Raw genomic sequence first — 15,879 nt, 5'->3', positions numbered from 1 at the left:
AGGAAGGGGCCCAGGGAAAACTTGGGGGTGGGGGGGGGGGGGGGGGGAAGCGGCTCCTCCCCTGCCCCGTGGCTGGCACTCTCTGCTGCAGCCACTTGCAGCCCATGCAGGGCCACCTAGAGCAGGCACAGGCAGCCCCAGGCCAGCTGTGAGTGGCTGCAGTGCAGGGCACTGGGCACAGGGCGGACGAGGGGCTGCTTTTCCCCCGCCCATGCTCAGCTTTTCTCCAGGCCACTTTTCCCTGGGTTCCTTCCCTGCCTGGGGTCCCCCCCCGCCCATCCCCTACTTTCCCCCTTACCTGCAGTTCAAGTGCTACTGGGGCAGCCATGTGCTCCCAGGCCAGAAGCCCCAGCTCAGGCTTATGGCTGGGGGGCGGGCCCTGCTGTTGTGGGAGCCTTCCAGGCTTCCCCTGGGTCCTACTGCCTTTGGTTCCTGTCATTTTTTATAGGAACCAAGGGCAGAGAAATATTAATTTTTTAAATTTTTTAGGGGCTCTGCGGGCCGGGTAGAATGGCCTCAAAGACCAGATCCAGCCCATGGGCTGTAGTTTGCCCACTCCTGATCAAGACCCATCCCATTTGATGGAAATGTAACCTCTGGACTGATCAAAAGCTTGCAAAACAAGTTTCACAACCGAATGACCCAAAATAGGATCCAAGCAGCTAGCAATTGTAATATGATGATCCCTTCCTACCTGCTTTTTTTGGACTTTAATCATCCAGTGATCAAGGAGAAATTCTTTGAAGCTATACAAGTGAAACATATAAGAAACAGAGTTGCTGGCAAAAAGAGCTTCAGGAGAGAGAAAGAAAAAAAAAAAATCACTGCAACATTGCAAACTGCATCCAAACTGATCACTGTCAGAAACAAATCCCCGTCTGGTGAAGGCTATAAAAGACTGAAACCACTTCCTGCCTATATTGGTGAGAGAAACTTGTGGATAATATATAATGGAATTTTGTGACAACTCATTTATTGAATAGCGGGAAGGAGTCTTTTCTGTCATTTTGTTCTATAGCTCATTTGTGGTATAGTTATTAAACCCTTTCTGTCCTTCACTGAACGAGGTGTCATGTCAATCTTTAACTGCACTGGATTCAAATTCTACTCCTGACTAAGAGAAAGGCAAAGGAATGCATAGTTTGTTTAGAGCTTAGACAAGATAGGCACTGAGCTCTTCTCATGAAAACTGAAAAATCATGACAGTAATGAATGTAGCATTATCTTAATAAATAAAACACATTCTAATCTTTTAAAGTTTCAAACTGAATACAGAACATGTGTTGCTTTTTGCTACTTTCTCTTCCAAAACTATAAATCTCTCTTTGGAATCTTTTCATAATTTCATAAGTTTCATGTCAAACTGTGATACAAGGATTATATGAAAGGATTATATGTTCTGGCGCTGAATAAAATCAGTAGGTAAATAAAATCTTTATAAATAAAAGATCCTCTCTCTCACACGTTCTTCAAAGTGAGAGACATCAATCTTTTAAACAAAAATAAAAAACTTCTCTCAAATGATATGATATGGACATAAAAGAAGGACTATCCTGTAATAAATACATATTCCTAACTTGATACTTTAATCAAACGAAAGTATGGAATCTCTCTCTCAGGAAATTTTAAATAATAAAAAAAATACGATACATTAAAGGAATATGCAGTGTTCACACTTTCAAAGTAGAACTTTTCCTTTAATTGGTTAGATCAATATTATCATAGATTAAACTCTTCTTCATGTTTGTCAAATTAGGGAGACGACATGAATTGTTTTTATTCCTTAACTTGATAGCCTCATCTACATTTTCACTTACAAATTAATTTCTGCCAGGTTTAATTTTAATATTCCAAATCATTTTGGAAGCTTTTGTAAAACTGTCATTAAAAGCAACTATTCCTCCCCCCACACCCTTACACACGCACACGCACACACCCTTGTCCCAATAGTTAAACTGGTTTCAAGCGTTGGATATGCAAATGAAGTCATGATTAGGGATCCTAGCTTTTGTTTAAATAAATAAGTAAATAAATACATAAATAAATAAATAAAAATTGCAAATTCTCCCATTAAAAACCCCAAAATCCACAATTAAAATGAAACCACCATATATATAGGTACTGGTTGAACACAATGCTTTATTGATATATTTACAATTTTAAAGCAATTTGGAAGCCTACCAGTGCCTCAATCACTATAATAAAATACATTCTATACACAGCAAAAGCTTTATTATCTGGCACCCATGGGGAATGGCGGGGTGCTGGATAACAAAATATGCCGGTTAACTGAGAGGCCCAAACAGGCATCTTTGCCTGTTCAGGCTGCTGCTTCTCCTGCTGCGTCAGGGGCATTGCTGCCCTTCCCGCCACATCGCCGCCCCTCCCAGGGGCCCCACAGGCCCCCGAGGGAAAAGGAGGCAGGCCCTTCACAGGTTGCTATGCACCAGGCCACTGGAGCTTGGCAGCTCAGGCTGCTTTGCTCCAGGCCGTGGGGACTCTGCGAAACCGGAAGTGCCACGGTGGGCACTTCTGGTTTCCCTTTTACCTTACAAGCCAGTATGCCGGTTAATACAGCATGCCGGCTTGTAAGGTGCCGGTTAAGGCAGCTTTTACTGTACCCACAAATTTTGGCACTTGATTTTGGGTTTTTGTATCCCTCTCCACCCACAGGCCCCTGGTCCTGCTGGTACCCCTGACTCCTCACTCATAGCCTCCCCCCTACTCAGCCCTGCCAGAGGGGGCCCCAAGCTGCCAGGGCTGCAGGGCCAGGGACCCAGGTCAGCAGCCCCCAGCTCCCTGCAACAGCACCAGAGCCCCACCTGTTGCCTGTGGGAGGTGGCAGCTGCTGTGGTAAGCAAAGCATGGAGGCCAGCTCCTCCTCCCCCATAGGTGGTATGGCCAGAGCAGAGCCAGGGTGGGGGGGACAAGCTGCCCCCTGTAGGCTTGGGGCTGCCTGCTCTGCTTCCCTCCCCCAGGGCCTCTGCAGCAAGGTAGCATGGGGCTTGTGGCAGCAGTACTGAACTTCCCTGCCCTACTCTGGCCTGCTGTGCTGGGTCCTGCCCACTGGGCTGTGGAGGCCCCAGGGGGAAGGCAGGAGGACAGGGAGCCTGAGACTGGTTATGGATGAATATATTTTTATTGCTACCCAGAAAGTTTGTAATAAATGCTAAAAAAAAAAAACTAACAGGAAGACTGAAACATGTATAGTATTGTAAGTATTTTCAAGCAGTGGATCTATATAGGTAGTCAGATATAAAAGATTACTGTAAATACTTAAAATCAGGGCTGTCCATGAGTAACACCAGCAGAGGTCACAGGTTGCGCAGGCTGCAGCAGCATGAGCCACAGGCCCCCTGGACTACACCCTCACCCTTAGTTCCCTAACTGTGGTCTCCTTCAGCCTCATGGGCTGTACCATACCACACTTCTCTGAGCCAGAGGCAGGAAGCAGAAGCTGGAGGAGGCAGAATGAGCACATAGACCCTGGCTACTGCTACAGTCAGAGTGATGGGGGAAAAGCAGTGGCTGGATAAGAGCCCAGGAGCAGTAAGTTAACACCTCTACTTGAAGAGCACTGACTTAAATCATTTCCTATACAACCTATTCTTGGTTACATACAAAGGGCCCCCCATTAGAGCTGCAGCAGGACTTGATACCTGGAGGTAATGAAAGCAAAACCTGACTGGCATCCTAGTCTGTTTCTCTGCCAGCTACTGTGTGCAAAAGAAGCTGTTCTGATGACCCTGCAAAAATCTGAAAGTATGTAAGAGGGGTAAAACTGGAAAGCAAAGAGAAACAAAAGTGGAAAACGAAGAAGACTGCAAAAAAGTGCCAATGTTTTGGAAAGGAAAAAACTCAAAAAAATATGAAAAGAACACAAAAAGGAAGAGCCAGCACACTGATCACTAAAAAGCAGAAAAAGAGTCTATAAAGGGAATAAATATAAAAAAGTATTTTTTACACTGATGTTCTCAATTTCAAAAAAGCAACTGCAAACATTTAGATTTGATTTACTACATAAACACTAAGTTACAAGAAAGTTACACTTGCAAAGTCTAGCACATAATCACATTAGATGTGTGCATTATATTGCAAGCTTTAATAACATGTTTACATGGTATTTTTCACATGGATTCCAGAAAATATTTTTAAAGATAAACAAAAAAAACATGGAATTTTACAGATCCAGCATGGATCATCCAAAAAGTTGGGACTTTTACCTGTACCAAGACCTGTATACCACTTGTTCTAGTAGAAAAAAAGGTTGCTGTATTCTGTGGGCCTGCTGCTGGAAGAGGATGAGGTGTAATTTCACCAGTGAGTTTTGTGAATATCTGCTGACAGCAGCAGCAGGTTAGGAGCCTCAAATCCTGTGTTCTATTCCAAATCTCAGGAAAAGAACGCATTATTGTTTATAGATCTTCCCACTGCAGTGCCTCAAACTTCTCTTCCTCTCTTCTTATAACACATTTACATCTATATAATCTTTCCAGTCTATCTCATTCTTTCATTTGCTTCATAGGCCTGTGCGAAGTATTTGCTTCGGATTTGGCCGATTCAGAAGGACAGGGATTCAAATAACTGTTCCAATTCGATTTGGCCAATTCGGATTCAGATTCAGTGCTGATTCAGATATTCGGCCATAGACTATAATGGGGAATCACTAAAATACCTATAACCTTGTCAATTTTTTTGCAGATTTGGATGACAACAGCAAGGATGGTAGTCCCTTCTGAGGGCATGAAGCCTGCCAAGTTTCAAGGAGATAGCTGCAGGGGTTTCTGTGAACGTGCACCCCAAGGTTCTGAAAGCAAGCAAATAGGTATGGAGTGAGGAGGGTGGCACTCACTCCATCTGCAGGTGGAGCTTGGGAAACCCAGCAGCAGGAGGTTCGCCTTCAGGAACATCAGCTTCTCCACCAAACCAGGATCCAAAGAGGTGCGGTGGGGTGTTACAACATCCCCAGCAATGGTGAACACCCTCTCGTTTGGAACACCGGCCAGTGCACAGATGTCACCGGGTAACTGTGGCTAGATCCTGCCACACATGGCTGTGGGTTGCCCAATAAGCCAAGAGGTCACAGTGCAGCAGTTCCATGTCCTCAGCAAGGCCTCGGCGCTACCTGCCTGACAGTGGGGTCTGGTGCCTCTGGACCCCACCATTAAAGCCATGCCCTTGGCCCACACTGGCAGCGCCTGTAGTGGAGGAGATTGGCTCATGGTTGGAGTGCTGGCATGGGAATGTGGATCCCCCTCTTCCACGTCCCCCCACCTCTGCCATTCTGCCTCCCTGACACTGTTCACCAGCACCTCCGTCTAGTGACCCAGGGTTTTGCTGCTGCAGACACTCTCCTTCACCCTTGGGTTGCACATGCCCACCAGCACGTGGACCGTACTGGACCGCAACGGATCCAGCTGTTTTTTTATGCCCTCCTTCAGCTGCTTCACCAGTGCCTGCATCTCTGGTGAAAGTGGCTTGCCCCAGCGAGGAACATCAGCGCCCTGGAACTTCTCCATTTCGTTGTCAAACTCCTTCACTATGGCAATCACCTGGTTAAGGAGGGCACTGCCAGTGCTGAGGCTCTCCGTGGCCTCAAGGAACAGTTTGAGGACCATTAAGATCTGGGAGATGGCATTCCACTCTGTTTTGTTAAGGGGGCCGCTGATCCCAATCTCCATGACCAGATGGCCTTCTGTTGCTCAACCAGCCTTTCCAGCATCAGGTATATGGAGTTCTACCAAGTCTCCACATCCTGTATAATTTTGAATAAATTCGGAGGCTTCCGATTTGATTCTGACCTTTTAATGGGTCTCCCAATTTGATTCAGATTTGGAGATTCAGCCACTGAATCTGGTCAAATCTCCTCCAAATCAAAATTGGCTACCGAAGGTTTGCACAGCCCTACTACTTCACTGTGTTCTACCATGTTTTCCTCTTTTCCTTCTCTTCTCTGCTTCCATTGCCCATCACTAGACTATTTGTGCCCCCACTTTATTCCAGAACCACAAAATCCAAGAAAGTTGGCTTCTACCTGTTCCTCCTTTCTTCATAGACAGAAGACCAGTTAGAACACAGGAAAAAGTCTCTCCATTCTGTGTTCTGCTACCCAACATCTCTGCCTAACAGCCATGAAAGCACCTGAAAGAAGGTCCTGCTAACTCTAAGCTAGCCCATGCCATGGAAACTACACGGATACAAAACATCAGGAATAGAAAAGGACTAGTCACCAAATTTCACTGGCATTTACTAACAAACTTCTACTAAGCATTTGCAAATGGTAATTTTTAGAACCTTCTATCAGCCAGATATAGGTCATTTTTCACAGGAACAGAGAAAGACATCTCTGAACTGCATGCAAGCTGTTTGTTTTTTTGGGTTTTTTTAAAGCTGCAAGGATTAGGCATGTCCTTTCTACAATTATGGTTAATGCAGAACACGCTGTGCAGCCATTAAGTAGTTTACTGTAGCTTTTTAATATTGAGCCTAAAAGTATATATGTTCCTATAGCTTGCTGGTTAATACTGACTGCTCATATGGCTCATGGGCCAAATCCAGATAGTGTCATTTAGGTTCTCAATGAATGGGCTTAAATAGTTTTATAATACAGACAAAAGTGCATTTCCCCCTAGTCTCATTCTTACGAGCTGGCTGAACAGATTTTTATTAGGATTTCCAATGAAGTGCTTGTGCTGTAGACACCAGCTGAACTGAGGAACTAGGAAATGGATGACGGCTGACTGGACCTCAATGCATCAAGGCAAGTGGCTTTACATCCAGAACCTGGGCAATAGCAACTGTGCATTGTAATTGTTGTGTAACTGATATAAGTCAATCATATAATACTAAACACAGCAACTTTTGTTAACAGAACTATTGGAGGAAGTTTACATAACTTAGTATTTTGAATTATACTTGCCACAAATAATTGTAGGGGTTGTTCAGCAGGCAAAGGAGCAGAATTCTTTTTGATTTTCACAGAAACTTTAGCTTCTTCCTCTGACTGTTTTCCTTCTCCTTCTTCAGCATACTTTTTCCTTTTAACTTGACGATTCGATCTTCTTTTCTGCAAAGCAGTAACAAAAATCATACTTTTACTAAACCTTTCTAGAAGGAATTGCAAATATAAAATAGAGGCTTAAAAATATAGTAATTCAGCTATAATACAATTATTGAAAAATGTAGCTGCTAGTAGTTTGAGTACCCAAATTCAAAAAAAAAAAAATTTAAATGCATGAACCAGGAGAGAAAGCAGGTTCTAGAATACACTTTTGACCTACAAATCCTGTTAATATTTTTTTGTTATAATATAACAAAAAAGACATTTGGAGCTTCATGTTTATTTACAGCTTGGAAACAAATAAAGAGTATAAATTTCTGGGTATTTAGAAACAAAAAGTGATAGCTATTTCGTTTCATGAATGCACTGTAATTCTAAGTGATAGTCTCCTAATAATAAATACCAGAAAACCAGTGTGATTAGTCCATATAAATCAATACAAACTGAATACAAAATTCAAACAAACTGAAAATTCAGACAATATGCGAAAGTGACTCTTCTATTAAACAGGAAATCCCCTTGTATAAACAGAATATAAGACTAAAGACTCAGAAATTAGTTATGGAAAAGACCTATTAGACCAGGCTGATTAGACTACTGCTGATGCATTTTAATTTGTTTAATGTATTTTATTTGTTTTAAAATGGTACATTGTCCTTTCTTTTTTTCTCATTCTGAGACTTCATCATTCCCTCTGGAAGGCTATTCTAGCCTGATAAGCTCCAGTTCTGGGAAATAATGATCAACAGTCATATTACATTACTCTTAATTTTTTTTAAGCCTCATTCCTCCAGTGCATCTCTCACCAATTTTTCTTTTATCTCCTTTCATTCACTGTTTAACCATTTTATCTTTACTCATAAAATCACCTGAACAGCCCCTTAATTATTTTAGTGAGCTGATGACTGATAGGAAATTGGATAAACAAAGGCAACAGCAATCAATTTAACTGATTAACACAAAGAGTCTGACAACCAGCTGGAATTTGAAAATACTGACCTGACTCAAAAAATCATTTATTTTGGACAATGAACTAGCACAGGGATAGAAATAAAATATCTGTTATTAATGAAATATGCTGGACTGAGCTTAATAGCAAAGTAACTGAATTACATTTATTTACTGTTGGTGAAGTAATTATTTGCAGTAAATGCAAACAGCAAGCCTGGGTAGCAGGAGGAGAAAATAGAGAAAGAGACAATTGTCCTTCATTGAGTGTGGCAAGATCCATCAGCTTCTACAGAACATAGGCTACTGTTCTTCATGAAATCTGGCCTATGTCTAGCCAGTTCACCCATAGGTAAGAGGGAAACAAGAAAAATGTTAAACAAACAAGAATCGGGTCAAATTCTTGCTGTTCTATTCCTAGCTTTGAGCATAACAATAGATGCAGGTGTAGAAGAAATTCAGTAGGCAGGTGATATCAGATAACAGAGGTAGGGACAGGTGTAGAACAGACCCTCTCACCACCTCTGCAGTTTGCTAAGGGGCACCATATAACCTTGGTGTTTCATATCATGTCCATATATAACAAAACTAAAGTAAATTATGGTGAATTATCCTGTGTAATCCATGGAATCTCTTACAACTAAAAGAAGAAAAACAGAAGACTTTGCTTTCAAGTAATTATATTTGTGGATAGAAAGGATCTATCTTATTGCCTCATATATGACATGCCCTTGACATAACAAGCACACTATTTTTGGAAGGACCCAAGAGGGGGTAGAAAAAAGTTATCTTGGAGTATGGGGACTGTCCCGGGGAGCAAAGCAGTAAATGGGACTCACCTGCAGCTCCGGACAAGATGCACATGAGGCGGAGGGAGGAGCCCGCGTGGCTCATTAGCTGCCTTTTTATTCAATTACAACCAGCTGGTGACGTCACAGAGGGACACCGGCCGGCAGGGATAAAAACTGCAGCTGCAGCTGCGAAGGGGGCGGATAGCCCAGACGAGGAACAGCAACCGGCACCGTCGGCGAGAGGGACGGCGGCGGCAAGAAAAGCGGAGCCAGGAGAGCCAGCGGAGGTGCGGGCTGAGCGGAATCAGCCCTCCTGGCTGGAGACTGCCCTGGACAACACGGGAGCTAGAGGCACGGCCCCGCAGGACGCGGCGGGAAGGAGACCAGAGAGTGAAGCGACCTACAGGTGGGGTGCCAGAACGATGGGGCACGGAGACAGCCTCAACAGAAAGGAGAGACCCCAGGAGAGCCCCAAGGGAGTACAGTCGGGGCGGGCATTGCTGCCAGGCCGCTGGGGTATTGAGCGACCATCAGGTGCGATTGGGCCGGGACGGGCCAGAAGGGAGCCAGGGAGGGCTCGGAGTAGACTGCTTATCGGATAGCGAGATGTTGTTAGACAGCATTCCTTTAGGTTGTTTTGTTCGGTTAACCCTGGCTAGGGGAGAGAGAGCTAGGGGAAGTGTGCCCATAGATTGAGGCTGAAGGGGAGCCTCTTTTGCCATTCCCTGAAGGGAGGGGACCAGGTGAGGAGGGCTGTGGGGCCAAGCTTACCGGTGATCACCACGACAGGAGGTCATGGTCACTTAGAGGCAGGCCAAGTGGTGTCACCCCACGGCTGGGGAACAAGACCAGCAGATGAGGGACGCACCAAAGGTGGCGTGAGGCCGGGCTGTAGGGGTGGCGGAGCCCTGTGAAGTGACCGCCGAGGGATCCTGGGCCAAGGAGTGTCCCGCGAACCGCCCCCTTACACTGAGGAACATCAAGTCATGGCGGGCAAGAATGGGGTTGGGGACACGGAGAAAAGAAAGCTACTCCGACACCGACAAGATCCCAACAGGTGTTTGACATCTACCTGTAAGGCTAAAACCGCCCGAGAACGGTTAATCGAAGCCCGGCGGTCACAGGGACATACTAGAAGTCTGAGGTTTACAGGCCAGTCTAATGCAGCACATCAACTCCTTGGCTACAGAGCAAATCCCAATCCAGGACACTGGTGTTAGGACTGCATGGTGCAACACAATCCAGCATGTCAACTTCAGGGCTGCATCCCAGATCTGACCCTGTAAACTAGCTTCACAGCTGCCAATTGGTTCTAAAGCAGGGGTGGGCAAAATACGGCCTGCGGGCTGCATCTTGCCCACCAGGCCATTCCATGTGGCCCCTAAAAAAAAAAAAATCGAGAAAATTAATGTTTATCTGCCCCTGACTCCTGTCAAACATGACAGGAGCCAGGGGCAGTAGGAAGCAGGGGAAGCCACAGCAGGCTCCTACAACAGCAAGGCCTGCCCGGCCCCGCACCCCCAGCCGGAAACCCCTGCCTAGGAGGGGTTTCTGACCTGGGACAGTGGGGTTGTTCGTGCCTGTGCTGGCACAAGAAATTCAGGTAAGAGTGGAGCGGCAGGGAAGCAGGGGAAGACTGTGAGAAATTGCCTTGGTCCTTGGGGCTGGGCTGGCTCCTGCTGAGTCCCACAATCCGGCCATGCAGCCAGGTTCTATGTGGTGCAGAGTGGCTGGCAGGTGGGCAGGAAGTTAGGGAAAGAGGTGCCTGGGAGCGGGGACAGTGGAAGTGAGTAGAATGTGGGGCCAGCGCTGGCAGGACCCTAAGTGGGGCAGCAGGAACACGGGGCATGGCCTGGAAGGGGCCCATGGAGCCAGCCTGGGCTGCCAGGATGGAGCGAGGGAAGCGGGCCGACGGCTTGGTGGGTTCGGGCCAGCTGTAGTGTGCCTTGGCCTTCTGCTCCTTCCTGCTACGCAAGGCAGAGTGGCCCTTGCAGTACCCCTTAGGGCCACCAGCATTGCTGTGGCGACCACAGGGCTTGGCAGTGGCAGCCACAGTGGAGGAGAAGGAGAAAGAGGCAGGCTCAGCCGTTGCTACCTTCTGCTTATCACTGCGTGCACAGTGGTGTTGCAGTGTTGCTGACAGGAGTGGCCACTGCCACTGTGGTGCTCCCACTGCACCTGGCTGCCATGCTCCACTGCTGGCCCCACACCCACTCCTGCAGCTGTTGTCCCTGCTGTTCCTGGCTGCCACGGCTGCCTTGGTCTGCTACGAGGACAGCAGCGAGTGCAAGTGGCTGTGGTCCTTGGGATCACAGCAGGGTCGTGGCACTGGTGGGAGAAACCTGGCTTTGTTGCCCAGCGGCAGCCACCTGCAGCCGCAGAAGCAAGGCGGAGCGGCCACTGTGGCGCAACTTGGGGCTGCCAGTGTGGTTATGGCGGCCATGGCGGAGGATAAGGATAAGGCGGGCTTAGCCCTCGCTGCCTTCTCCTCATCTCTGTGCTCATGGTGCCACTCATGAGAATGGCCACTGCTACCACTGTACTCCTGCCGTAGTGGGCGGCTGCCGCTGAGCAGCCTCAGCTGTGCCCATGAGCACCACTTGCCCTGTGGCTGCTTGCACTCTGCACCATCCCCACAGCAGGCTGAGGCGCCCGTGGCAGCCAGGAACAGCAGTGACAGCTGCTGCGAGAGTGGCAGCTGCAGGGCAAGGTGCAGGGTCGGCAGCAGCAGCCACGCGGGGAGGCAGACCATGACAGCTGGGTGTAGTGGGAGCACCATGCCGGCAGCGGGCACTCCTGAGAGCAGCACTGTGAGCGTGGTGACAAGGAGAAGGTGGCGGTGGCTGAGCCTCCTCCTCCTCCTCATACACCATGGCCACCACCACCAAGCCCTGTGGCCACCACAATCACGCCAGCAGCCCCAAGGGGTGCCACAAGGGCAACTCCTAAGCCACCAAGCCATGGGCCAGCTCCCCTTTCCCCCTGCTGGCAACCCAGCCTGGCTCCATGGACCCCTGCCAGCCCACATCCTGCCCTCCAACTGCCTTGCTATGGGCTCTGCTGGCACTGGCCCTGGGACACCAGCACAGGCCCCATGATCCGCTCACTTCCACTCCCCCCCGCTCCCTGCCCACCTGCCGGCTGCTCTGCACAACGTGGCTCCAATTCCCCACAATACCATACCCACACACACATCCACGCAACCCCACAAACCCCACACCTGCCCACCCATTTCACACCCCCCCGGAACACGCCACACAGTATACGAGTAAGACTGCATTTTGAGTTATTATACAACCACTAACCTGTGGAAGTGTGGGTCCACCTTGGCCCCTGCTCCCTCATAAAATGCATATTTGTTCATGTGGCAGGCCAGTAGGTGGTGCTCTCGCACTGAGCCACCCACCTGACTGCACCCGACAACTTTCCAGGCTCTGAGTGCCTCCCTGGGGGCACCTCACGACTGGCCGACCCCCTTCCTGGAGCACACTCAATAGCCTGGGTGTAACCCTGTCACCACCTAGGGTCTGGAGTTATCCTTGCTCTGTATTCCCTGGGAAACGCAGGCTTAGTAGCCCTTGAGTGTACTCAACCCACTTAAAGCACTTGGGGTGCTTCCCTTAGTTTGAAGCACAAATAGTGGTCTCCCTTAGTCAGCTGAACCAAGGGAACCCCAAAGAATAATCTAGACCCATTTCTAATAAGTCTCCCACACTAGATACAAAGGAGAACTTTACTGGTTACAAGAAGTAGGTTTGGAATAGGGTAGAGGGTAGAACAGTATCAGAGAAATCCCATACAGCAAAGTGGCATGGTTGGGTAGCCTTTGATCATGCATCTGAGTTGTTACTGCAAGCTATATATCTAGTTAGATCTCAGGTAGTTTACCCATGCGTATCATCCAGAGGCAGGTGGAGATTCCCCCTGGAGGCAGGCAGTTCATTGATCATGAGCTTCAAGAGAGAGAGCAAGTTTCAGATGGTCCAGCTCTTCTCTCTCTGAGTTTTCTCATCATGGCTACTGCTCCTGAACTTTTATAGACCTTATGACCTCATTTACCTGGTCTAATGGAGGCCAGCACCTGTTGGCTGCCAGCCACCCAATTTGAAATGCATCACTGGTTGCCAGGTAGAGTAGCAGGGTCTCTAGCCCCCTCCCAGTCAGGTTGGCATTGCTTAGAACAATGGGGAGTGTAAGCCCCTCACCCAGGTATGTGATGCCGGTCACGTAGGCAGAGGGAGCAGGTTTCCCCCCTCCCTCAGGAATGTATCCAACTCAGGGTAAAACTCAGGGTTACCTAAAGAGCCCATGGGATGTCTGCCCTTTTGCAGTGACCATGTAAACCAAATTGTCACGTAGCGGAGATTTTGGGAAGAGATAGGTGGCATTCTGCCACAGCTCATACCTTGAGATATCAGCCCCAAGAGATCTCTGACTTCTTGGGAAACAGCAGGTGGTTACATTACAGGCAAGGCATTTTTCCAACAGCTTGGTGGCTTAGGGCAGACAGCGGTGCGGCTTGGCCTCCCATGTGAGGTGAAGCGGCCCTTGCGATGCCCCTTGGGGCTGCTGACATGGTTGTGGCAGCCGTGGGGCTTGGCAGCGGTGGAGAAAGATGAGGCTGGCTTGGCCGTCGCTGACTTCTCCTTGTTGCCGCACTTGTGGTGTCACGGCTGCTGCCACGATGCTCTCACCACGCCTAGCTGCCGCGCTCCACTTCCCTGCACAACTGCCACTGCCAGCCCCGCACCCACTCCTGCGGCTACTGTCGCTGCTGTTCCTACCTGCACAAGTGGCCGCAGGGCAAGCGGAGGTCAAACTCGTGGCAGCCGCCCACCACAGCAGCCACTACACGGGGAGGTGCAGTGCAGCAGCCAGGTGCAGCGGGAGCACCGTGGTGGAAGCAGCTGCTTCTGCAAGCAGCACCGTGAGTGCAGTGAAAAGGAGAAGGCAGCAGTGGCTGAGCCCGCCTCATCCTCCTTCTCTGCCGCAGCTGCCACAGCCACGCTGGTGCACCCCAAGGTGCACAAGAGCTGTTCCACCTCGCCGCTGTGGTGATGGGTGGCTGCCTCCAGGTGAAGCAGCCAAGCTGCTCCCACCCTGCAGACACCTCAGTGTTGTCTCCGCAGCAGGCTGAGGTGCTTGTGGTGGCCAGGAACAGCAGCGATGGCTGCTGCAGGAGCGGTTGTGGGGCCAGTGGTGGCAGCCACGTGGGGAGGTGGACTTGGTCACTGCTGCCTTCTCCTCGTCTCTGCGCTCACGGTGCTGCTTGCAGGAGTGGCCACTGACACTGTGGTGCTCCTGCCACGCCCAGCTACCAAGCTCCACCTCCGTGCACCTGCCACTGCCAACCCCACACCCACGCCTGCAGCTGCCACTCCTGCAACCACTGTCGCTGCTGTTCCGGACCGCCATGGGTGCCTTGGCCTGCTGCAGGGACAGCACTGAGCACAAGCGGTGCTCAGGCTCACAGCAGGGGTGTGGCAGGAGCACCATGGTGGCAGCGGTCACTCCTGCAAGTGGCACCACAAGTGCAGCAACAAGGAGAAGGCAGCAGCAGCCAAGCCCGGGTGCTGTGCTCCACTTCCCCGCGCAGCAGCTGCTATGGCAGCGGGTGGCTGATGCTGCCGCAACCCTGCTGTGAGCCTGAGCACCACTTGGCCAACAACCACTTGTGCTCAGCTCCATCCCCTTAGCAGGCTGAGGCACCCATAGTGGCCAGGAACAGCAGTGGCAGCAGCTGCAGAAGTGGGTGTGGAGCCAGCAGCCAGTGCAGGAGCTGGGCACAGTAGCGGCTACTCCCACAAGTGGCACCACGAGCACTACCACGAGTGTGGTGACAAGGAGAAGGCAGTGGTGACTGAGCCTGCCTCTTCCTCCTCCTCTGTGGCCGCCACTGCCAAGCTCTGCGGCCGCCAGACACGCTGGCAACCCTGAAGGGCACTCCAAGAGCCGCTTTGCCTAACACAGCAGGAAGGAGCAGGAGGCCAAGGCACACCACAGCTGGCCCTAAGCCGCCAAGCTCCCCTTACTCCCTGCTGGCAGTCTAGCTTGGCTCCATGGACCCCTGCCAGCTCACATCTTGTGCTCCTGCCGCCCCACTCTGGGCCCCACTGGCACTGACCCCAGGATACTGGCACTGGCCCCACAACACTGGCGCAGGCCCCACACTCAGCTCATTTCCACTGGCCCCACTCCCAACCACCTCTTTCCCCACTTTCCTGCCCACCCGCCAGCTGCTCTGCACCATGTAGATCCTGGCTGCATGGCCCGGACTATGGGACTCAGCAAGAGCTGGCCCAGCCCCAAGGACCAAGGTGATTTCCCACAGTCCTTCGCTGCCTCTCTGCCCCCCTGGTCTTACCTGGGGCAGGACTGGGCGGGCCTTGCTGTTGCAGGAGCCTGCTGTGGCTTCCCCTGGTTCCTACTGCTCCAGGCTCCTGTCATCTTTGACAGGAGTCAGGGGCAGATAAATATTCATTTTCTATGTTTTTTAGGGGCCCCACGGACTGGATAGAATGGCCTGGCAGGCTGGATGTGGTCCACAGGCCATATTTTGCCCACCTCTGGTTTATAAGAAGATTAAGACACAAAAAGTTAACTGCAACAAAGAAAGGAAAACTCCAACAGGAGTTTTATGAATTATAATTTCTAAAATGATTTGAACAGCACTGTTGCAATTAAATAAATGCAGAGGTTGGCAACCTTTTATTAAGGGAAAGCTGCCCTTGTAATTGGCTGCAACTACAGGCAGCTGATCCCCAGCTGATGCTCCAAGCCATCCAGTTGCACTCTCTTCCCCACTGTTGCAGCCTTTGTTTACTGTCACTGCTGGCAGCATAGTGAGCAAGAATTTACATTGGCGATGGTGAACAGAAGATGCAGCAGGGGGTTATATTAATAATTTAAATGTATACTGGGACACACCACACATTTAATATACAGCTACTCCTCACTTAACGTTGTAGTTATAATTTTGAAAAATGCGACTAAGTGAAACAATGTTAAGCAAATCCAATTTCCCCACTACAATTAATGTAAAGGCGGGGGGGGGGGGGGGGGGGGGGGGGGGGTTTGTTT

General features: G+C 49.5%; 1 protein-coding gene across 6 annotated transcripts in view; it reads right to left on the bottom strand.

Annotated features, from left to right (window-relative positions):
* CHD9 (chromodomain helicase DNA binding protein 9) overlaps positions 1-15,879 on the bottom strand; it is a 214,656-nt gene that overhangs the window by 98,447 nt on the left and 100,330 nt on the right. For all 6 annotated transcript variants that reach the window (XM_019505708.1, XM_019505710.1, XM_019505711.1 and 3 more), the window contains one exon: positions 6,920-7,066. In XM_019505708.1, the coding sequence (XP_019361253.1) occupies positions 6,920-7,066 (147 nt within the window). The remainder of the gene's footprint in view (positions 1-6,919; positions 7,067-15,879) is intronic.

This window comes from Gavialis gangeticus, unplaced genomic scaffold, assembly GCF_001723915.1.
Source record: "Gavialis gangeticus isolate Ggan-Ray unplaced genomic scaffold, GavGan_comp1, whole genome shotgun sequence".
Taxonomy (NCBI): Eukaryota; Metazoa; Chordata; order Crocodylia; family Gavialidae; genus Gavialis; species Gavialis gangeticus.
Note: the sequence above shows the minus strand (reverse complement) of the source record. Positions and strands in the feature narration are given on the sequence as shown.